The following is a 22,908-nucleotide window of genomic DNA, read 5'->3' as shown; positions in this document are numbered from 1 at the left end:
CTGTGGTCGCCAGCTTGAGCATGGGATCATAGACATGACCCCATGGTCGCTGGCTTGAGCCCAAGGTTGCTGGCTTGAGCAAGGGGACACTGGCTCAGCTGGAGCCCCCTGGTCAAGGCATGTATGAGAAAGCAATCAATAACTAGTGACAAATACAAGCTGATGCTTCTCCTTTCCTGTCTGTGTCTCTTGTAAAAAAAAAAAAAAAAGAAAGCACATGGTCTCACCTGTGATGGTGCGTTCTAGGAGATAGCAAGGACTCTGAGGGGCTGTGGCCTCCCTACCTTCCAACAGGGGAGGAGCAAATTTTACCAGCCCAGAGTGATATGCTCATGCCTCCTGTGGCTGTTAGCCATCAACACGTATCAGGTGCTTTACAGTGTGGCTTACTAAGTCTATTAGCTGGGCCCTGTGTGTCCTATGATGTTTTTCTGATTTAAACTTTGTGTCCTTGGTCACTCGGAGATGCACCTCCAAAGGAAGCCACTCTTGTTTTAAAACCAAAGGCTTCACTGGCCTGCTCGGTTGTGTCCTGGCATCCTTGGGCCCCAGGACACAGGTTAGCATTGGTGCAGTGGTTTTTTCCCATCCAAAGAGGGACATTGAAGCTTGCGTACCTCACCCCTCTTGAGTTGGAATTGTGATGCTGTGGAGGGCAAATGTCACTTCCCTCTGAGGCCTCTGTTGGGTGCATTATGTGAAAGGTCCCACCCAGGGACTTGATTGTCTAGGGAAGGATGGTCAGACACCCCTGTCAGCCCAGAATGGATGTTTAATGTTTTGGGATCCAATGAAAGATAACTCCTCACTTGATATAAAACGCCAGGCTGACTTCCTCTTGGGGAAGGAGTTGTATCTCCCAGCAGGGAAGGCCCTTCAGAATTGTAGGAGGACAGTGGTGCTGTGATCAGAGTGCATTTAAAGATGTGGCTGTTAACACTAGAACAGCTGCAAAGGGAGCAGTGCAAGTGCAAGGACACCAGAATGGAGTCCTTTAACCCCCCCTCCCCCCGGTCCCCAGCCAGTATTTTCAGGTGGGCTCCCTGTGGCACAGAGGTGACGATAAGCCAGAATTGAGGTGCTAACAGTATTGGGGATGAGGAGATGCGGGATGATCTACCAACTTTTCATTCCTGCAGGTTGGGGGTGATGGTGTTTGAGAAGCTGCATTTTCTGTTCCGTGATCTGGATAGAGTATTTCTGGGCTGTGGCTTCACTGGGTCCACTTCACCCAGGTCTCCCTCTGCCCAGGTAGTCTGCAGGGACCTCAGCAAAGAGGTGTGAGTGCCCCTTCTTCCCATGATCAGCATTTGGCTGTCCTGGCACCCCTACACAGAGCAGGGTCTCACTCGGTGCAGTGGCTGAGTCGTTGGGAGGAGCCTCTCTTTGGGTGGGACTGCCTCCAAGCCCTGTTACCAGAGTTTTGGGGGTGGTGTTCCATGTATGGGGCATAAGAAGGGCAAGAACAAGAGTGAAGCCCTGGTGGGGCACGGTTTGCCTGGAATGGTGTCCCCTGGGCCTGTTTGTATTAGGCTATCTTAGGGCTCTGGCATCTCAGACAGCCAATAAGGTGGTGTCTGCTCCAGGTGGAGTCTGTTCTTTGTCCACCTCTGCACCCTGAATCCACCCTGAAGCTCCAGACCCCCTCTTAGAGCTAGACACCCCACGTCCTGAGCTTCCTGGGGGGGCAGGGGCTACAACTGGGTGTTGTGGTAGAAAGCACATAACCATATCTGCTGTCTAGATGCACTACTACTGTGGTCTGGCCCCGGTCCCGGGTTCCTTAATAGCAGTTTGCAGTCTGCAGCCCTGGGGGCTGGGGCCTTAAAGAAGGCCCACCTACCGGCAAGGAGGGGCCTCCAGGCCAAGGAGCCTCAGGGCCTGGGGCAGCGTGGCCTGAGGAGATGGCCCCCGTGCAGTGGACGACCGCGGCCAGAGACAGTAGCTGGTGCTCACTGGGGAGGCTTTGGAGGTTGATCGAGGCCGCTAAGCCGCACCCGTTGCCCAGCTAGTCCACCCACCTCGTTCCTTCTCTACGAGGCCAGTGTTCCACCTTAAGCAACGCCGGCGCGGGTGGGGGGGATTTCCTGCCGGAGGTGGGCCCTACCACGGGCCTATCCCACGCAGGGGCTGGATTCCCGGTGCTTTCTGAGGAAGCTCCACCCTGTCCCGGGGAGGCTGAGGAACTTGCCTGGCCCTGGGCCTCCCACCCACCCATACTCCCAAGACTGCAGCTTGTGACGCGACGCGGGAGACCAGCTCCCTCTGCTCTTTTTACCCTGCCCGCTAGTTGTGCTTAGTCCAGCCAAGTGGGCCGAGGGCTGTGAGGTGGGCAGGGATAAACAACCAAGGTCCCCTGCAGTCTCACAACTCCCAACCTCCTCGTGAATGCCTGAGTAGGGCAGCCCCAGAAAAGAAGGGTCTTAGCTGTCGAGAATAGCACGGAGTAGGGACATCAGCCTACCCTCAGAGACACGCCGCTCCGACGTGTTTAGAGAAAGGACTGTGCAAACAGGCCCAGGAGGGGACTAACAGGCCAAAGCGCCAGGGCCTGCGGGCTGGGAACGGGGTGCCTGGCGTCCTCTACTACGGTGTCCATAGCCTGCAGGTGCGCTAGGGCTGCGTGGCTTCAGAGAGCCGAAGGAACTCTCCAGGCTGGAGCCCAAAGAAGAGGAGATGCCCGCCGTCCGAGGGTCCTAAGCGCCACGCAGGAAGCCGACCAGGCTCTGCCGCGCGCGCGCAGAGACAGGGACTCTGCGGTCCCAGGCTGGGTGGGCTCCTGCAGCGAGCGTCTGGAGGAGGGCGTGGGGGGGGGGGCGCTTCCTCCTGGATGTTCGGCCCCGCCCCCTCGCCGCCGGGTCCACCTTAAGGGGCGCGCTGACATCAGCGCGCTGCCGCCGCGCCGCCCGTGGGGTGGTATTTCCTCCTCCTCCTTCTCCGCTGCCGCGGCCGCCGCCGCCGGTCTTGCGCGGTGTCCAACCCGCCCCGCCGACCCCGGCACGACCCCGCCGGCCCCGCCCGTCCGGCCCCGGGGAGGGATGCGGCGGCGCGGCGCCCAGGATGCCCCGCAGCCCCGGGACGCGCCTAAAACCCGCCAAGTACATCCCAGTGGCCACGGCCGCCGCGCTGTTGGTCGGCTCCAGCACCCTGTTCTTCGTGTTCACGTGAGTCTGCCGCGTCCTCGGGGACACAAGGGCCACAGCCGGGCCAGAAGGGGTAGGGACCAAGTACAAGGACCTGGTACAGCTCGGAGGCTGGGCAGGGCAGGGCTGGCACCAGGGTTGTGGGCAGCGTGAGCCCCCACCCTGGTCTGAGGCAGAATCTGTGAGTGTGCCTAGGGAAAAGTGAGTCCTGTGTATGGGGACACACTGCCCGGTGGGCATCTAATGAGTGTACCGGGCAGGCCTTGGGTGTGAGGTACGGCACTGGACAGGAGTGTGTGCAGTGGCTGCCCAGGGTGTGGCTGCAGCCCTTCCCACCCCACAGGCTTCAGGAGAGGACATGGGCTGCCCAGAGCCACCAGACCTTCCTGCAAGGAACTGAGGGTGTCTCTTGTGTCCCCTCCCGGCTGTGTGGCCAGGGGCTGGAGCCAAGTTGTTTCTGAGTCCGTGTGGTCTGGCCTGTCTGCCACATGCCTTGCCCACAGCTCCCTGTGACACTAGCCTGGCAGTACCCTCCACCCCTCCTTGACCTTCTCGGGAAAGCCTGGAATCACAGCTGGAGGGCCCAGGCCAGACCACACCCAGGGATACTGGCCATGGCAAGCATTGGGACCCGTGAGGCAGAAAGAAGGCAGGATTCTAGACTTTGGCAGCTTTAGCTTCTTCACCTGAAACACAGGCTATCTCACAGACTGAGTGCTGGGCTGAGGGTACATACAGCTCCCTCTCCATGGTCATGGGACCCCGGGTCTCCTTCTGGTACAAGGAGGGTTTGGGGCTCTAGACTTCAGCCATACATGTCTGTGACTACCACCTTCCACAAAGTCCTAGGTCAGACACAGCCCAGGTGACCAAAGCAACAGCTATTCAAACCCTCCTGGGGACCTGAGGCCTCAGGGGTGTCTGAAGCCAGTTGCGGCCTATGTTCAGAGGCAGGTTAGCCCCTGAGCGTGAGTGACCCTGGAGCAGGATGGGCAGGGGCGGCATGGCACCCTTTCACATAGCAATAGTGAGGGTGGCTCCCTTGGGGAGAGTGAGTCTGCACTGGGTGCCTGTGGAGGCGGGAGAGCCCCCTACCTGGACTCTGGGCCTGGGTGGGTGCCACAGGCTGCCAAGAGTGTGTTTAAAAAAGGCCTGTGTGGACGGGCTTATTTCTGGCTTTGGTGAGCAGGCGGGTTCTTGTCACTCAGATGCTGCTGACTGGAGCAGAAAGGAGAGGGGCAGGTGGGCAGCAGGCGCAGGAAGAGGGAGGATGAGTCCTCTTGGGTCTTCTGAAGTGGTGGGACCCGGCCCGTTTCTGGCTCTGGGGTCAGGGCTGAGGGTTTGAGGGAGTTGTGGCCTCTGCTTGTCTATCTCAGTTTCTTATCTCCTAAGTGTAATTTAGTGTTTTCCCTCCTAACTTTCAAAGTAATACATGTTCCAGAAAACAAAAACTATTAAAAAGAAATTGAAATTTGACCCTACCCCTGAGAGCCTGTTGTCTTTCTCTCAGTGAGGCTCACCTGGCCTCACTGTAGCATACTTGTACTGAAGTGAGCCCTTCCTGAGATTTCAGAGGGCTCTTACTCACTGTCCTTGAGCTTGACCCACCCCCAAGCAATAGGCTCTGAGGCCCCTGCACCTTTTGTATCCTGCCCTGTGCCAGGTCTTTCTTCCTCTGTTCTCACAGATGGGGGTCTGGGTTCAGGGACATCGTGCTGGGAGGTGCAGGCTTCCCTTGGGGTACCATAGGGAGTGCCTACATCCTGCCCTGTGTATGGCCCAGGAAAAGGTGCTGTGTGTGTCCTTGCAGCAGGATGAAGGCTTGGGGGCGCTTACCGGGGTCCAGGTAGAGTGACCATCTAGCCAGGGGAGCCTCGCTTATCCCCCAGGACAGGGCTTCCCTGCAGGCTGATACCAAGGCCACATTCCCTGGGCTGACTTGACCTTGGCCTGCCCCTGCCCTGGCAGCTGGGTTCCTGAGAAGGGGCTCTGTGGGGGCAGGCCAGGCTCATTGATGCTAACACATTGTAGCAATTCCAGGCAGGCAGGGGTCCAGGTGGTCCCCTTTTCAGGACTGGCCCTTCGTCACCCTGATACCCATGCTTGTTCCCTCTCCCCACCTTCAGGCCCATAGGGTCTATCTTCTCTGCCTTAGATCCTTGGACTTCCCTGGATACTAAGGGACTTTCTTTATACTCAGTAAACATGAATTGCCCCTTTAGGACAGGTCCACACAGGCAGCAGCTCCTGAAGTCATGCAAGATGGGGACCTGGGGACCTGGAGGACCAAGGTCAGCTCATTGAGGGGCTGGAGCCAGCACTTCATGCAGACATGTTGCTAAGAGAATTTGGGGTATGGAAAGGATGCTGGGAGATAGGAGCGTCCTTCTTCTGAGAATGAGGAGCACACCACAGGGCAGGTTCCCAGAGGCCCTTCTCCTCGAGGAAGCCTTCCTGGGTTCCTGGTGCAGTTGTGTCCCCTTGGACCCCAGAAGCCCTTCACACTGTGGCTCATTGCCAGGCTGGGTCAGATGCTCGGGTGGAGGGGGTCAAAGGGTCACCAGGCCTCTGCCCCTGCCCCTTACTCCTTCCAGAGCTACTTCGCAGAAGGATAGAGATCTTATGAACATCAGAACTGAGCTCTGCTGCTTGGAAAAATACCAATGCCTGGAGCCAGGTTGGGCCATCTTTTTTCTGTCTGAGGCCAGTTGACTAACCTCTGGGATGTCGGGCTGGTTCCCAGGATGGGCTTGAGTCCTCCCCATGCTCAGAAGCCCAGACAGGCAGTAAGGCCCAGCCTAGGACTGTGGGAGGTTTAGCCCAGGACCAGGCTAGCCCATGGTGGGCCCAGGTGGATCGAGCCACTGGCAGGGGCTGTATGGGGATCAGGTGAAACTTAGTATGAGCCCCCTGCCAGGACTCACTGCATGTGGTTGGGAGTACTCTGGGCCCCTGAGCCTCAGTTTCTCTCTCTGTAGGGATGAGATGGATGGGTGCATGTGACCAGAGGTCTTGCCTGGCCTGATCAGGACAGTAGTCACAGATCCTCTTATCCTATATCCCTATACATGAACACAAACCGTTAATGAAGAACCCTATTTAAATTAAAATGTCTGAGTTAAAATTTTCAGTCCACATTTAACTTCGGTACATGTGCTGCCCCTATAGAACCTCCTACCCTCCTTGAATGGTGTCTCCCTGCTGGCCCAGGCAGGACTCAGAGCCTCGGCATGGGTGGGGTCATGGTAGTGGTATGTATGTGGCTCTGACTCTGGAGAGGCAGGGGCTGGTCAGGCAGGAGTGCTCAGAGCCTCAGCCAGGCTGCCTGCCCCCTTCCCTGTCAAGTCTCCTTCTGGCCCGAGGCCTAGCTGTACCCAGCAGGGAGTGGCCGGCCCTTGCCCAGCAGGGCCTGGGATCACCTCCCTGTAGGCAGAGAGGCCCTCCTGGAGCTAGGACAGACTCAAGGTGGGCTGAGCAGTGCTGCCGGCCACGCGCTGCGCAGAGCTTGTATGTCCATGTGCTCACCTGGTCCACAGGAAGCAAAGGGAAACCCAGAGAGGTGGAAGATCAGTGAGAGGCAGCCAGACCTGAGTTGGACCGGGCTGGGGTCAGTGGGAGGAGGGGGCTTGTGTTCATATGTACATACATCTGTGTTTGTGCAGGTGTGCCTATGTGGTTATGTGTGTGTTCATGCAGGTGTGCCACTGTGCACAAGTGTGTATATCTATACGCAAATGTTTGTATATGTGTGTGTCTTGCATATTGGCACATATTTGTGCATGTTCATGCAAACATGCCTTTTGTGCACAACTGTGTGTACCCATGTGTCTCTGTATGCATGCTTGTGCACACATATACCCACACACTCATGTCTTGGATGGAGCATGTTTATGTATATGTGAGGGTACTGCACACATGTGCGTGCATCTGTCCCTGCATGTTCATGTGGGTGCATACGTATGTCTGTGCACATGTTTGCACGGGCTCTTTTGTCTTTCGCCCTTTAGCCCACACAATTCCCGAGGTGGCTGAGTCCCAGGCCTTGGCAGCATTGGCCAGTGAACCTTCCCCCTCAGGCCTGAGCCAGACTTGGTCCCCTCTTACAGCACTGTTTGGTGGTGAAGGCCACCTGGAGGAGGGTGGGTGGTGGGAGACAGGACTGCATGGGAGTGCCTAATCCTGGGTCTGAATCAAGTCTGCAAAGCTGGAGGTGGTGGGCAGAGGGACAGTGGCTCAGGTCCCAGTCAGAGAACCTGCATCCCTCCCCATCCTGCCCTACACCAGCTAAAGCCTACCTCTCTTCCCTGGGTATGTGTGGCCCAGGCAGTGGGTAGAGGCCACCCAGCTCTTCCAGGTAAGCACTGGCCCGTCACAGTGCGGATTTCCAAACCTGGACCCAATGCTGCACAGCTACCTCCCTCCCCCCAGTCCCAGGCATCTAATCAGGACCACTGTCCAGCCCATGCGTCCTGGGTGTTCATCAAGGCTCAGAGAGGACAAAGCAGTGCAGACTGCCCAGGCCAGCGGCAGCTCTGGGTAGCACGGGGCTGGGGGCTGCCGGTAGCGTCCAGTCCCCGTCAGTGTATGTAATAGTTCGAATCTCAGCTCAGACACAGACTCGCCCCGAGGCCTTGTGCATGTATCAAGCCCTCCATTATCTGCTCCTTGTCTGTAAAGTGGGAGGACAGAAGAGAAGCACCCTCCTTCCCCCACAGCTGGGAAGGTGGAATGTGTGGTCGGTCCACTGTGCAGCAAAGCCTGGACAGAATGGTGGGTGGGGCTCACACTCTGGTCTCCCCGCACGTGTCCTCCTGCCTTCAGTGCCCACCCACCTGATATGCTCCATGTCTGCACATCTGCCCATCCTGAGCTGGCACCAGTGCATCCTGGGTTCCCTTGGCCTCTTCTGCAGGTGCATGAGGGCCCATGCTTGCTTTAAGACTCTCCTGTCACTGCCTTGAAATTCTTCATACTTTTCAAACAAGTGGCCTACATTTTCATTTTGCACAGATTATGTGGCCAGCCCTTCCCAGAGGTGCCATGGGGAGCTGGTTCAAACCGCCCGTTTGGGGTCCACACTGGCCCACCTCTCCCTGGGTTTCAGGCATGTCTGGAAAACCCACCCATGTGCCCCCCACATTGTAGGGCAGGCCATGCCTCAGGGGCCCACTGTTGCCTGCTGAATGGGATTGGATCAGAGCCACGACACACATTGAACACTGTCTGCATGCTAGGCTTCAGCATGCAGGCATGGGGAGTGTGGAAGGTGTCCGTTGGTGGGCACTCCAGGCCGCCTGGAAAGGTGGGTGGCAGAGGAAGGCGCTCCTGGCAGAGGGAACCCTGTCTTCAGGCCGTGCGTCCACCTCCATGGTGGGTCCTCGAGAAGAGGAAGGGGTAACTTGGGCTCTGGGTGCCAAGTGTGCTGCCATGGGAAGGGAATCTTTAAATAGCTTCTTGCTTTCCACTAAAAATAGCGAAGTTCTGCTGCCATGGAGGTGGTTGCTGGGGTGGTGGGGCTGGCTCCTGGCCAAATCAGACCTGGGTGTGCCAGTGTGGCCTGCCTGTGACGGGTGACAGGCAGGGCTCACGGTCAGGGCTGCTTTGGGGGATCCCCACTGGTTCCCCAAATTCACAGTGGGCCTCGGTACTGGGAGGGGAGCAGACCCCCTGAATGCTCCTGCTTGTCACAGCAGCCAGGAGCCATAGGAGAGATGGAGAGCCTGAGGCCAGAGGGGCTTTATGGGAGCTGAGTAGGTGGGCCCAGAGACCCACTGCTGAGCTGGGGCAGGGAGCCACAGGCCGCGTGCCCAGGGACTGGCTGGTCTCCACAGAGAGGGCTCTGATCAGGCCCCAAGAGGGCTGAGGAAGATGCTGTCTGTGATATAGCATCCATTAGGGAGGTATGTATGTCCTTACAGGGCACCAGGAGTCTGGGAGGGCTTCCTGGAAGAGGGGCCAGCCTTGGAACCAAGTGGTAAGAAGTGGTAAAGAGGTGGGGGAGTCATTGTTTTCTAGTCTCCAAGTGTTCTGCACTGTCATGTGGAGAGGAAGATGACCCACGGAAAAGAAAGGACTGCCCGTGGCTCAGACTGAGAATGCGCCCCTCAGGGAGGAGCAGGGATAATACCACTGTGTATGTACTGGCTGAGAATTGGGGCTCCGTACCCCCAAGGGTCTCCTTGTTAAGGATGCCCCACTGGGCTGCGGACAGGTCTGGGTGAGGACAGAGGTCATTGGCCTCTGTCATGGCACATGGGCAGAAAGGGCTAGTTTTCCTTCTGGGAGCCTGGGAACAATGCTGGGTTGGGAGGGAAGACACGGGTGAGCTTTGGCCGCCCCTCCTGTCTTGCCGCCCCTCCCGCCATGCTACCTCTGTCATGCCCAAGCCTGTGGGCCTCTCTGAGCCTGTTTTCTCCACTATGAGTTAAATTCCTAACTGCAACCTGGGGGTTCACTGGAGTTCGAGTCGACATAGAGTCCGTGCACCATGTAGTATGCACCGTGCAGTGTGCACAACCCCGATGGCTGAGGAAAGGGGCGGCAGGCCGTTAGGGGCCTCCCAGAGCTCCCAGGCAGCAGTGGCCTTCCTGCCTACCATGCTGAGCATTGATGGTGGCCTCGAAGGCCTATGCCCAGTTCCTCTGCCCCGAGCCCCCTCTTCACCCACCTGCTATAGTCCCAGACCCAGCTCTACACTGCTTGCCACACAGGTGCCCCTGGTTGACACGAGCTGTGTCCCCAGCTGTTCCCGTCTACAATGGCATCATCTTCCTCTTTGTCCTGGCCAATTTCAGCATGGCCACCTTCATGGACCCTGGCGTCTTCCCCCGAGGTAGGACCTTGTGCTGGGCAGATCATCTGTTCTTTCACTAGAGTGTAAACGGCTAACATGGGGAGAGTCTTTAGTAGTGGGGCGTCCTGGTGGATGGTCTGGCAGAGATCGGGGAGGGGCTTTCCTGCCAGGGAAACTACTTTCCTGCCACCCCCCTTGTTTCTGGCCCACAGCAGATGAGGATGAGGATAAGGAGGATGACTTCCGGGCCCCGCTGTACAAGAATGTGGATGTGCGGGGCATCCAGGTCCGTATGAAGTGGTGTGCCACCTGCCACTTCTACCGCCCACCACGCTGCTCCCACTGCAGCGTCTGCGACAACTGTGTAGAGGTGACGGCCCCACCACTCCACCCACCCCCTCCCCGCTGTGTCCCTTTCCCCCCCGCCCACCGTTCGCCCTGACGTGCTGCTCCTGCCCAGGACTTCGACCACCACTGCCCCTGGGTCAACAACTGCATTGGGCGCCGCAACTACCGCTACTTCTTCCTGTTCCTGCTGTCGCTCAGCGCGCATATGGTGGGCGTCGTTGCCTTTGGCCTGGTCTATGTGCTGAACCACGCCGAGGGGCTGGGAGCTGCTCACACCACCATCACGTATCCTTGGTTCGACCACAGAGGCAGTGTGGGCTGAGGATGTTTCACAGGGGAACCGGGACTCAGAGGGGCGGGGCGGCTGCCTGGGAACCCTCAGGGGTGGGTGGGTAGTTTGTCCACAGACACCTGCTCTGTGTCTTCACCCGTGGCCGTTGGCCTTAACGAGCCAGCATGGCTGTCATGTGTGTGGCCGGTCTCTTCTTCATCCCTGTCATCGGCCTCACCGGCTTCCACGTGGTGCTGGTCACTCGGGGGCGCACTACCAATGAGCAGGTGCAGACCCTGGTGGGGCCAACAGTGATAGAGATGGGGGCCCTTGATGCCGACAGCGCCAGGGCTTCATGGGGACCTTGGGTTGGGGGGTGGGCAGGGCTGCAGGGCCCTCAGCTGAGGTGGCCTGTGTGGTAGCAGTGGGGGAGGCTCAGGTCCGGCATCCCGCGGTGGGGCATGGGGTGGGGCTGTGCCATTGCAGCCACCGGTAGCTAAGGGTCTGGAAATTCTACAGCTCCTTGCAGGGATAAGCTGGGGTAACCTGGGAGGGGCTACCACTGGGCTGACCCTGGCCAACCTGTGGAGAACCCCTGCTATCCCTCGCCCACCTTGGCCTGGGCCCTGGGTAGCCACGCTGGCTGAGGGGGTCCCTTGTCCACAGGTGACGGGGAAGTTTCGTGGGGGCGTGAATCCCTTCACCCGAGGCTGCTATGGGAACGTGGAGCACGTGCTGTGCAGCCCCCTGGCTCCCCGGTGAGGCCCGGGTGGGGTGTCAGGGGTCTCTGCTGAGTTCAAGCTGGGCAGTCAGGGGGTCTCTGCTGAGTTCAAGCTGGGCAGTTGTGGGCCCTGAGCCTGGTCTACTTTTGCCCTTGGCAGGTGGGCCAGCCCTGCCCTTGGTGTACATTCAGACTGGGTTGCCCTTGCCACTCACTGTTCCTACTACAGGTACGTGGTGGAGCCACCCCGGCTGCCACTTGCTGCTCGCCTGAAGCCTCCCTTCCTTCGGCCTGAACTCCTAGAGCGAGCCCCACCACTCAAGGTCAAGCTTAGTGACAATGGGCTGAAGGCTGGCCTGGGCCGGAGCAAGGTGGGGACCCTGCAGTGGGTGGGAGATGGGGTAAAGGTCAGGCCCTTGGAGGTGGGAAGCAGCTAGGTTGGAAAGGCCTAGAAGAATGGAAGGGGGAGGAATTGGAAAGATTCTGGGAAGGGTCTAGGTCCCAGGGCACCAGGGAGGAGCCCTCAGTTAGCCTCACCCTTGGCCCACACTCTACCCACCACTGACCACTCCCCCTCCCAGTCCAAGGGCAGCCTGGACCGGCTAGATGAGAAGCCACTGGACCTGGGGCCACCACTGCCCCCCAAGTCGGAGGCGGGCACATTCGGCGGTGACCGGCAGACCCCACGTCCAGGCAGTGCTGGTGAGGTGGGCTGGCCGAGTGAGGGGAAGGGTATTGATTGACCCAAGCCTGACTGTGGTCCATTTCTCCCAGAGAGCACCCTGTCGGCTCAGAGGACCAGCCCCCCAACACCCGCCATGTACAAGTTTCGGCCTGCTTTTCCTACGGGTCCCAAAGCGCCTTTCTGTGGGCCAGGCGAGCAGGTGAGGAAGCCTGGTGCTGCCCTGATGTCCTGCACCAGAGACCCCACCCCCAGAGGCCTGGCCCCCGGAAGGCCCTGCTTCAGGCAGAGAGGGTGTCAGCAGGCCCCCACCTTGCAGAGATCCTGGTTGGGGCCAGTGGAGGGAGCACTGTCTGCTGGCCCAGTAGGCAGCTGCCCCCAGGAGCAGTATGTGCCAGGATGCCAGGAATTCCACCATTAGTCACTCCATAAGGCCCACGGGAAGGCTCCAAAAGAATCTGAGATTGTTTGAGAAAGCACATTTATTTCCCCGAGCTGTATAAGCGTTCTCTGCTCACCATTGGAGCAGCGGCAGCCCTGGACTGTCTGAGGGATTCCCGGAGGTCCCGTGCATGCCTAGGCTCCCCACCCTCCTTCACAGCCACCTGAGAGGAGCCCTGTGGCCGGATCAGCACACCTAGACCAGCCCCGCCTCACCCAGGAAGCCCCTCTTCTTAGGACCAATGTCTTGCCTAACCCTATCCTCCTTGGCCAATGTGCAACGGCGTTTCTTGGGGATGGGGCTGGGCTGTAAGTGCCCTCGACTTGGTCACCTCCTTCCTGGGATTTTCTGGATCCCACAGAGGGTCTGAGTTGGCCAAGTACCCTGAGGCTACATTTGTCTCCATCTGTGCCCCCTCTTGGTTTTGAGGTTCTACGGGCTCTTGTCCCCAGCCTAAACCTGTATGCCTTGAACCAAGAAAACTGTTGTTGCGGCTGTCCCCTGAGCTGGGTGGGACATAGCTCCAAGGACATAGCTCTGGATATCCGTAGCATCCAGATGTGGCCCTGTAGTGCTCACACATCAGGGGTGGGGTACCCAAAAGAAGGCTCTGGTTGCTGTGTGGTTATTACATGTCCTCAAGGTCCAGCTCCTGAGGCTGCCCACCCCCGCTAGGAGTACGAACTGGAGCAGTATTCACACCCTTCTCTGGGGAGACACCATCTGAGGCTGCTGGTCTGCTCCACTCTGCCCCCACTTCTTTCTGTGGTGGGCAAGGAACAGGTGTTATGGTCAGGGGATAGAGTGCTTCCGGGACAACTTGTTGGTTATACCTGCCACCACCTTGATGTCACCCAGATTGTAGCCTCCATGTGGGCACAGAGCATCCGGTGGCCAGGTGGGGCATGGTGGCTGGGCAGTGGTAGATATGCACCTTCTGTCCCTGCAGGTTGCAGGCCCTGACTCTCTGACTCTGGGGGAGGACAGCATCCACAGTCTGGATTTTACATCTGAGCCCAGCCTGGACCTCCCTGACTACACACCTGGTGGTCTACATACCACCTACCCACCATCCCCACCGCTCAGTACTGCTGACACCTTCTCAGGGGCCTTGCGATCCCTGAGTCTAAAGGCTGCCAGCCGGCGGCGTGGGGACCACATGGCCCTACAACCCCTACGCTCTGATGGTGGGCCCCCAACGCCCCATCGCAGCATCTTTGCCCCCCACACGCTGCCCAACCGTAATGGCAGCCTGTCCTATGACAGCCTGCTTAGCCCCGCCCCACCCGGTGGCCGTTCATGTCCCGCCCACCCCTCAGCCAGTGTGGCCGGCTACCGCTCTTCCTACCTGCACCCTGGGGCTGTGGGTGACCCCCCACGGCCCCCACCCCGCAGCTTCAGCCCCGTGTTGGGCCCCCGGCCGAGGGAGCCCTCGCCTGTGCGCTACGACAACCTTTCCAGGACCATTATGGCCTCCATTCAGGAGCGCAAAGATCGGGAGGAGCGTGAGCGGCTGCTGCGCTCTCAGGCCGACTCGCTCTTTGGCGACTCAGGAGTCTATGATGCACCCAGCTCCTACAGCTTGCAGCAGGCCAGCCTGCTGTCCGAGGGCCCCCGAGGCTCTGTGTTGCGCTACGGCTCCAGAGACGACCTGGTGGCCGGACCTGGCTTCGGAGGTGCCCGGAACCCTGCACTACAGACATCGCTGTCCTCACTGTCGAGCGCCGTGAGCCGGGCGCCTAGGACCTCCTCCTCCTCCTTGCAGGCGGACGTGGTCAACAACAACGCCCCTGGACCCCGGCCAGGCAGCGGCTCCCACAGGTCTCCCTTGCGCCAGGGCCCGCCCTCTCCGCCCAGCACTCCCCGCTCGCCCTCCTACATGGGCCCCAAAGCTGTTGCCTTCATCCACACGGACCTCCCGGAACCGCCGCCCTCACTGGCCGTGCAGAGGTGGGTGCCGGGGGTGCTGCAGGCTTCCTGGCGGGGGCAGGTGTCTGGTTTGTCTGTGGGGCTTCTTGGCTAAGCAAGTGTGGGTTGTCTGGAAGGCCCGTGGCCACCTGTGGGGCGGACATTCCCCACTTTGGAGGCTTCTGGCCAACCTGTGTGAGGGTTGTGCCCCTCCAAGGACACTCTGGCATATCCCAGGGTGTGGGAGGATTTGCATCTTAGCTTAATATCTCACATTCTCCCCCAGCCAGCACAGACCTATGCATGAGGTCCCTGGGCCTTCTTCCTAGGAGCTGGTGCCACTGTCCCTGTCCAGGAGGCTGAGTCTGGGGGACAGCACCCTGCAATACAGTGTGCTACCTTGGGTAGGGTCCGTAGCCCCTGGAAGCAGGGGCTGCCCTGCTCAGAGATGCAGAAACTGCCCAGAAGGGCAGGCTGGTCCAGGCCCCCGGTGGGTGGGTAACTGAGGATGCAGGACTGGCTGGCTGGCAGGTCAGGCCCAAGTACAAGAACTGAGCACCTGACTGCACAGGTCCTGCACTGGATGCAGCAGCATTGTCAGAGCATCACCCCGGCTGCCTTGAGCACAGGCTGGGTGAGGGAGGGGTTTCTGTTGTGGGAGTTAACAGGTCCAGCAGGTGGCAGCAGCACAGAGAGGCAGGAATGACAGCCAAAGGTGGGAGGGCCTCCTGCCCTCATGACTGGGCAGCTTCCGGGCCAGGAGGGCAGCCCCTTGTTTTCCTAGGAGGGAACAGGGAAGGAGCCACACAGTCATCACTGGGATCCCCAGCTTAGGGCACCAGGATAGGCCAGAACCAGGGGCTTGGCTGGCTGGTGTCCTCCTGGCCTTCCCATGCTTGTGGTCTTGCCAATGGGAGAGACCAAGGGACCTAGGGATGTGACAGCCATTCTGATGTCTGTCTTGTGACAACACAGCCCTCCCCCACAGACTCCTTCTCAGGGGCCTTGTGATCCCTGAGCCTCAAGGCTGCCAGCCGGCATGGCCACCCAGGGCTTTGTTTGCATCATCTGTCCTGTTGCCTCCACTGGCCTCTGTCCTGCCGTGGTCCCTTGTTCACCGTGTGTGTGCATGTATGTGTTTGCTTTGATGCAGGGACCACCCTCAGCTGAAGACCCCCCCAAGTAAGCTTAACGGGCAGTCCCCGGGCCTGGCCCGCCTGGGGCCTGCTGCCGGCCCCCCAGGGCCCTCCACCAGCCCTGCCCAGCACACGCTCGTTAAGAAGGTGTCTGGCGTGGGTGGGACCACGTACGAGATCTCGGTGTGAGGAGTGACTGCCACCCATCTGCTGTGGCACCACGGGGACCAGGACCCCCCAGCGGCTGCTCCCTACCCCCAGACTTCTCTGCCCTGACAGAGGAGGAGGCCCCGTCCTGGTGTGGACACATCAGCGAGAGAGAGAACCACGCCTCCGCGAGTCTGTTTCTCGTTCTCCACCTGTCCATCCACTTATCTGCTCACCAGGGCGTGGCCGGGCCACCGGCTACAGGATCTGTGTTGGTGACCCTGCTCCCGTAGGCTGAGCCATGAAGGGGCACGGACTGCATCTTTATGGACTGCACCCATGTCCCGGGGGTTGTCACTTGGCTAGCCCCCACCGACTCATCTTATAGATGGGTCACTGTGGCCCAGAGGTGGACAGAGAGGCCTGAGTCCCTGGCCATCCTCCAGACTGAGGGCCTGCCACCTGGCGATCCTAACCTGCTGCCTTTCAGGGACCCGCTGGAAGCTTCTAGTTTGGTGAGGCAGATTCTTCTGTGGGGAGTCCAGCCCTGGCCCACAGGCATCCAGCGCCAGGGCTACTCCGGGTTCTGACAGACAGGTGGATGGACAGACCGATAGACTGCCAGCTGTGGGTGGGATCCTGGCTCTGTGTGTCCTATCTCGCCCAGCTGGTGGGCGTGTCCCCGTGTCTGTGCGCTGAGCTGCCATGCCACGTCCCATGTGTTAAAGCTCGGGACCCTGCTGCCCCCACTGCCGGGAAACTCGCTGTCATTGAAGCCTTAACCTCTGCTTTACGCTCTTGTGGGTGGCAATGGGGGCAGGTGGGAGCAGGCACAGGCCGGACGCTGCTCCAGGGGCCTCCGAGATCGGGAGTCCCTTTCTGCCAAACGAGATTCCCCGCCCCAAGGCATGCAGAGTCGGGGCGCCAGAGCCTCGGCACCTGCGTGGGAAGCACATGGGGAGGGGGTCAGAGTTCCGCCTGGCGCCAGGGACCCAAGAGTAAGCACACAGCAGCGTCCGCTTGCGTTGTGTCTGTTTTATGTTTTTATATCTACATCTATATATCTATAATTTTATTAAAAAAAGAAAAAGAGTCATTTTGATCCTTTCCTTGAACAAAGCCAGGGCTGTTGCTGATACTCAGGGGCCCCAGGGTGGGGGCAGAGCTGGCCAGACTCCGGGAAAGGTGGTGGCCAGCGACATGGAATGGGAATTTCCATGTGGGCATGTCTGCTGACTTAAGCCGAGCTGGAAGCTTGGGAGCTGGGGGCTGGCCCGTAGGTCTTTGGCTGACGAGCATATGGCTCCCCGGGTCTGCATCATTCCTGGCAGTAACGGGGCTTTTGGAGAAAGGCACCCCAAGGGCCCCCGGGAACCCAAGGGCTTGCAGGAAATGGAGGAGGGGTAGTATGTGGAGCCACTCGCTGGCTGGGGACTCTGTGGTGGCTGCTGCCATGTCCTGCCGCTGTATTTACTGGGTCCCGCCACCTCTGGGGTAGAGGCATCGGGAATGCACAGCTTTTAGATCTGAGACAGCTGGGTAGAGGTTGGGGGGCAGAGGCTGGCCAGTGTGGGAGGTGCCCCGGACCTTTGGCCCCCTCACTGGGCAGCTCTGTGCCATGCTGACCTCCACCTTTCTACTTCTCTCTCATGGGACGCTGCGGCCCACAGGGGGCGGATCGGCACTTGTAGCCGTGGATGGGGGCATCGTGGCCCACCCAGGGTGCCCCCCGGCCTGCACCTGTGCCACCTTGGCCTCCCTGAGGACCGCCCACTGCTGCAGGTCCCCTGGAGCCCGGCCCCTGGGGTGCCCACCCAAGGGGCTGTGTGCCGCCTGCACTTGGCTGCCTCCAGCCTTGTTCCTGGCCTCTCGGGGCCTGAGCGAGATACCAAGTAGGCATCTGCAGAGCCCAGGACAGCCATCCCAGGACAGCTGGGAGGCCAGGCTACCAGGGTCCCTGGGGTATGGGCTGAAGGTCCCCTCTATCAGCCAACCTCGACTGACTCCCAGCCCACGGGGCCCATGACCGTGTGCCCGCCCACCTCAGGAAGTTCCCATCAGCTGCAGGGAGTTCAACACCGCAGGTGGGGGCCCTGGAGCTGCTGGGACCACCACGGCCTTCCCAAGGTGTCACGTCATCACCTTGACCTCCCTGCTTGACCAAGCATTTTAGACTCCACTTCCTCCCCGGGAAGCCCGGGCCTCTCTGGTAAGGCTGGGGTGTGGGGTCTTAGGTTGCCCCACAGGTCACTGCACTTCCCCATCCCTGAACCCAGAACAGATGCCTTAACCTGGAGCCACCAGCCTGCTGAGCCGTCCAGGCCCTGCCAGGGCGGGAGGAGACCCAGCGCCCAGCCCAGTGAGCTGATTCTGCCTGGGCCCTACCTGGCAGTCTACTTCGCTCTGAGATGTATGCTTGGGGCACTTGCTTGGGGTACTTGGGGGCTCTGCAGTCCCCAGCCAGCTGGGCCTGATGTCCCCAGGGAGAGGGCAGGGCCCCAGCCAGCCCTTTCCTACTGGAGCAGCACCTCCATTTCTCCCACTTGGGGGTGAGCAAGCCATAAAGCTACTCTCCATTGTTGTAGAAGGTATTCCCTACCCCAATTGAATGCCCTAAATAAAATTTTTTGTGTTTATCTCCACTGCTCTGTCCACCAATGTGGTCCCCCTGTCCTCAAAGCCTTGGGGCAGTGCTGGGAGGCTGGACTGGACAGAGTCCCTGGGTTGAGGAGGGGATAGCCATGGGTGGGGTGGTGGTCTGGATAGGGGTGGGGAGGGTGGGGCGGCCTGCCATGTCGGAACTGCGGGTCATGTGACAGGGTCAGGCTGAGAACCTGACCCCCAAAGAAGGAGGGGGCCTGAGGATCCTCAGTCCTCACTTTCAGTGGAAACCCTCTGTTCAGAGCCCCCTTGGTGCTGGGGGCCTCCTGCGAAGGAGCTGCCACCCTGCAGGCGGTTGGGGCATGAAGGCCGAGGTGAGGTTGTCACCCTGAGGGACCTCGACTTTGAGATCAGCCTCAGGATGCAGCAGATTCCCCTGTACCCCATCTGCACGGAGACAAGCTCAGACACTGTGTCACCACTGTATGTCCAGCCACAGGTCCAGCCTTCAGGACGGACCCCACCCCACCCTCCTCCGAGGCTCTTGGCGGGGACTGTGCATGCGGCAGTGCTGCGGACAGGAACTGGCTCGACCCTGGGCTCCTAGGGCCATGCTGGCCGCCTGGCCTTCTCATTGGGGCCACTGGGCCTCCAGTTTAGAAGGGCAGGAAGTCATCCACCTCGAGGTGCAGGAATGGGCCCAGCAGGGCCCGGAGCTTCCAGACGGCGGCACGGCTCAGCAGGGGTGGCACCAGCCCCTCGAAGGGCGCGGGGTCCACCACATACACGTAGGCAGCGGTGCAGGCCATCAGGGTGCCCAGCAGCAGCCTCAGGGCCAGCAGCCTGTGGGCGGTGGTGGTCAGGGGGCAGGGGTGCTGGTGGGACAGACCCCCGGGGACTGGGCTCTGCTCACACACACAGCCACCTACCAGAGCTGGCCTTTGAGGCCCTCGGAACATTTCAGCTGTGGCTTTGCCTTCTGTGGGGGAGGGGCAGGTCAGAGCCTGACTCCTCCCTGCAGGGGTCCGGGTGCTGCACATTCCTGCTTCCCCTGCCCAGGATAGGCACCTGCAACCATGTCTCCCAGAAGGCTCTCACCTGGCTCCTAATGGGACTCCCACCCTGGGGCCTCTTCTACTAAAGCCCACTCTCCCCTCCCCAGACAGGCGGAAGCTGGGAGAGGGGTGGGGGCTTACTGCTATGCACAGGTCCTTCCTTGCCTGGGTGCGGCACTGGGCACGATCCCTGGGGGAGTCGCACAGTCAGGGCCATGCGCACTCCTTGTGCACCAGCCTGGCACCACCCCTGGGCCCCTGGTCTGGTGCCATGAAACTGGGGAGGGTTAGGGATTGGTTCATCCCATCCTGACCAGGACGCCTGCTCCACCCCAACTCAGTTAGGCCACCTGCCCCTGACCCCACAATCACCCCAGAATCTCCAGCTGAATGTCTTCCATCTGGTCTAGCACGCCCCGGATGTCCTTCTTGAGGTTCTAGGGGGCAGAGGAGGTAAAGGGTCCTCCACCCCTGACCACTCTGCCACACTCCCCTGCTCTCCCCAACCCCACTCGTTTCCTGCCTCCCTCATCCTCTCGGTATTGCTCTTTGGGGGACCTACCAGGAGCCCGGTGGCCTGGTTGTTCAGGGCCATGTGTACCTCTGCGACGCCATCCCACACCTGATGGGGGGGAAGGCTAGGTCATGCCCCAAGGATGTGCCCCGCCAGGTGGGTCCCCCAGCACCCCTTACACCCTGGCCAGGTGGGCACCTCAGTAATGGCCATCTTCTTCCTCTCAAAGGACAGTCGGATCTGCTGTAGCTCATTCTGGGGGAGGAGCATAGTATGGGCACGGCTCAGCCATTGGGTGGTCAGCTTGTTCCTCCTCCACCCACCGGGACTGTTGCACAAAGGAACCGCCCCCTAGCCCCGGCCCGGTTCCAGGTGCCCACCTGGGACTGCTGCACGAAGGACTCCTCTCCCCGGCACAGCTCCCTCCGCAGCAGCTGCAAAGGTGTCCTGTCCTCCAGGGGCCTGGCACCAGCCTGCTCAGGGTGCTGCAGAAGAGCCCCTGAGTCAGCTTCAAGGTCTTGGACAGCATCTGAGGTCCTGGACTGCTTGGAAGTGGGAGTGGAGGGTGTGCTGCATGGAGTCACAGGGTCAGTCCTGACAGTAGCCAAAGTCCTGCTGGGTTCAGACTGCTGATATGTACTTACCCAGGCCAGGGTCGTGCAACTCGAGTGCTCCTGGCACAGGGGCAGGAACTGCTGCCCTGGTCCCAGAAGGGCCCCCAGTTGCTCCCGCAGGTCCTGGTTCTGCCTTTTCTGGGGGTAAGAGGCAGAGAGATGGGACTGCCCAGCGCAGCTGCAGGAACCTGAGGCAGCCAGTGCTGGGGCAGGGGCTTCAGCGCAGAGGGAAGGGCGCACAGGGCTTAGGAGGTCCAGGAACAGCTGTGAGCTGTTTGCACAAACAGGCAGAGTCTGTGACCAGCTCCACAGCCCTGGTGGGTCGCCTCACTCACCAGCTTCTGGTTCTCCTGCTCCAGCTGGAGAAAGGACTGCTCTGCAGGCTGCAGGGGCACGCTCTGGAGCTGGGCGGGGGCTGCCCTGGGTGAGGCCGGGCTTCCCGCCCTCAGTGTCAGGTGTGGGCATGGGCAGGGTCTGCGCCTTGAGCTGGGGGATGCCCCCTGCCTGGGGGACCCCTGCTCCCTTCCTGAGTGCAGGGAACAGCCCCACCCCAGCCCTGACTCCATCTGTCCTTGTCTCATCCCTGCTGGGTCTCTTGGCCTTTGTCTCTGCATCTCTCCCTCTTCACTCGCAATAAATCCCCCAGGTACCTCACTGCCTACCCTGGGCCCCCCGGGCCCTGCCTCCGGGGCTGGGAAAGCCCTGGCCGACTCCACTGAGTGAGTGGAGCTGAGAGGGACCACACAGGGCCACCTTACAAACCCCTGGCAGGGTGGGTCCAGGCATCCTCCATGGCTGCTTGAAGTTGAGGGTTGGGGGCATTGGGGATGGGGGTGGCCACAGGGTCCCAGGGTTTTTGCCCCCTCCATACCTCCCTGTGACCCCTTCTAGACCCCAGGTCCAGGCTTTGGCCTGGCATGACCTGCCACCCTTTTACTGGTCCCCCAGGTGTTAGAGCTCACGGGTCTGCCTCAGGGGCACCTGTCACAAAGGCCTGGGCAAAACCAGGGAGGTCATAATGGGCCAGGGCTTTGGCCTGAGCCAGAGCTGAAAGGGCCCCTCCCACCACATCCCTGTTCCTGAAGTACACTCCTCTGGTCACCCCTTGTGCATTGTCCCCACCTCAGCCACCCTACCCACCTCACCCACTTTCGCTGTTTTCTTAAAATGTAAAACAGATGAGTCAGGCACACGGTTAAAACAAAATCAAACAACAGTGTGTCTAGTGTGATCCTTCCTCACAGCTCAGTTCTCCCTCATGCCCCAGCCCTCGTTAGGCTGCTCGTTAAGACCCTTCTGGGGACGGCTGCACGACCGTGCAGGCGACCATCACGGCCTCTCTCTGCCTCTCCACACAGACTAGGTCACCCTATAGCCTGACTTTTTTTTTTTTTTTTTTTACCCATCACATCTCCAAGGTTTTGTTTAAAATAATTTATTGAACATATACTTTAATGGTCCTAGAAGGATGATTATTATCCTCTCCTTACAGGTGGGGAAACTGAGGCATGAGGGCAGTTAGTCACTTGCCCGGGGCCATACCACCATTAGGTGATGGGACTGGACTGGCGCTTGCTCTTCCCGGCTCCCGGGGGTCTTTTCAACCTCTGTGGAGCGCGCGTCCAGTGGCGGAGCCAGATTCGGGTCCCTGGCTTGTTTCCCCTCACTTCTTTCCAAGGTCCCACCATGCCCTCTGTGTACCACCTCCCCCACGCCCACTTCAGGCTGCCCTGTTTCCATGACCTCCTCTTTCTCAGCTTCCTCCCTTGTTTCATCTACAGTATTCTCAGATATTGGCCTCAGGAAGGTGGATCAGAGGAAAGTTGAGCCCCTGTGCAGAGTCAGATTAAGGTTGGTTGAGGCCCCAGGTGCAGAAGAAAATATTGGGCCCCTTAAAAAAGAGAAAGACAGGGAAACATATTTTTAAATAAATAAAAAATATTATGCACTATTAATGTTAAAATTGCACATATGAAACTAAACTTGGTGTCATTAGAAAAAAGTGTAAAGTTAGGGTTTTGCGGGGCCCTAAGAAGTCAGGGCCCAGGGCATGCGCCCAGTGAGCCAGCCGTTAAATTTACCTCTGTCTGTGCAGTAGAAATGGCCCCACAGATCCCTCCTCTCCTGTGTTCTTGCCCCTCTACAAGGTGACTCTGCACTCTTCACATCAAGAGACAGGGCCTGCTTCTCCTCCTAGATTCTGTGCTAGCCCAGGGAATAAGTTGGGCCAGTGGGTTCTGAATAAGGTGTTGGCAGTTGCATGTTTGTGTGTTGGGCCTTGTCCTGCTGATCTGGGCACTCTCTGCAATGGGGGATGCCTTGCTAGATAGCATGTGAGGTTATGGAGGGAGGGACTTCTGTCATTTTTAACTGGGAGCCCAGGTTGGTGCTTGAAGAATGGCCCCACAGGGCAACCGATCACCGAGCCCTGGGCTAAACCGCACTTGTTTTAGCCATGAAGTTTTGGAGTGGTCTGTCACATGGGAGTGGGTTGTGAGCCCCCCGCAGGCCTGAGAGCAGGCATCCCCAAACT

General features: G+C 59.6%; 2 protein-coding genes across 5 annotated transcripts; one reads left to right on the top strand and one right to left on the bottom strand.

The window, feature by feature from the left end:
- Positions 1 to 2,926: 2,926 nt before the first annotated feature.
- On the top strand, positions 2,927 to 18,070 carry ZDHHC8 (zinc finger DHHC-type palmitoyltransferase 8). Of its 4 annotated transcripts, none has more exons than XM_066365328.1 (11): positions 2,927 to 3,164; positions 9,854 to 9,975; positions 10,149 to 10,306; positions 10,397 to 10,569; positions 10,740 to 10,842; positions 11,222 to 11,313; positions 11,506 to 11,647; positions 11,858 to 11,978; positions 12,051 to 12,160; positions 13,350 to 14,350; positions 17,262 to 18,070. In XM_066365328.1, exons 1-11 carry the CDS (start codon positions 3,061 to 3,063, stop codon positions 17,485 to 17,487), a joined length of 2,352 nt encoding a protein of 783 aa, XP_066221425.1. In that variant the 5' UTR covers positions 2,927 to 3,060; the 3' UTR covers positions 17,488 to 18,070. The 4 variants fall into 4 exon arrangements, with proteins under 4 accessions (XP_066221425.1, XP_066221423.1, XP_066221422.1 ...); XM_066365326.1 differs by lacking the exon at positions 17,262 to 18,070 and adding an exon at positions 15,462 to 16,777 and having other exon boundaries at positions 10,152 to 10,306; XM_066365325.1 differs by lacking the exon at positions 17,262 to 18,070 and adding an exon at positions 15,462 to 16,774 and having other exon boundaries at positions 2,928 to 3,164.
- A 778-nt stretch (positions 18,071 to 18,848) lies between these two features.
- Positions 18,849 to 21,244, bottom strand: CCDC188 (coiled-coil domain containing 188). Its single transcript, XM_066366484.1, has 9 exons — positions 20,711 to 21,244; positions 20,406 to 20,513; positions 20,142 to 20,246; positions 19,960 to 20,016; positions 19,810 to 19,869; positions 19,620 to 19,684; positions 19,389 to 19,437; positions 19,122 to 19,171; positions 18,849 to 19,035 (listed from the first exon to the last, which is right to left on the bottom strand). The coding sequence occupies exons 1-9, from the start codon at positions 21,242 to 21,244 to the stop codon at positions 18,849 to 18,851; spliced, it is 1,215 nt and encodes a 404-aa protein (XP_066222581.1).
- Positions 21,245 to 22,908: the final 1,664 nt, after the last annotated feature.

Source organism: Saccopteryx leptura, chromosome 2, assembly GCF_036850995.1.
Source record: "Saccopteryx leptura isolate mSacLep1 chromosome 2, mSacLep1_pri_phased_curated, whole genome shotgun sequence".
NCBI lineage: Eukaryota > Metazoa > Chordata > Mammalia > Chiroptera > Emballonuridae > Saccopteryx > Saccopteryx leptura.
The sequence above is the reverse complement of the archived record's forward strand: the minus strand, read 5'-3'. Positions and strand labels throughout refer to the sequence as shown.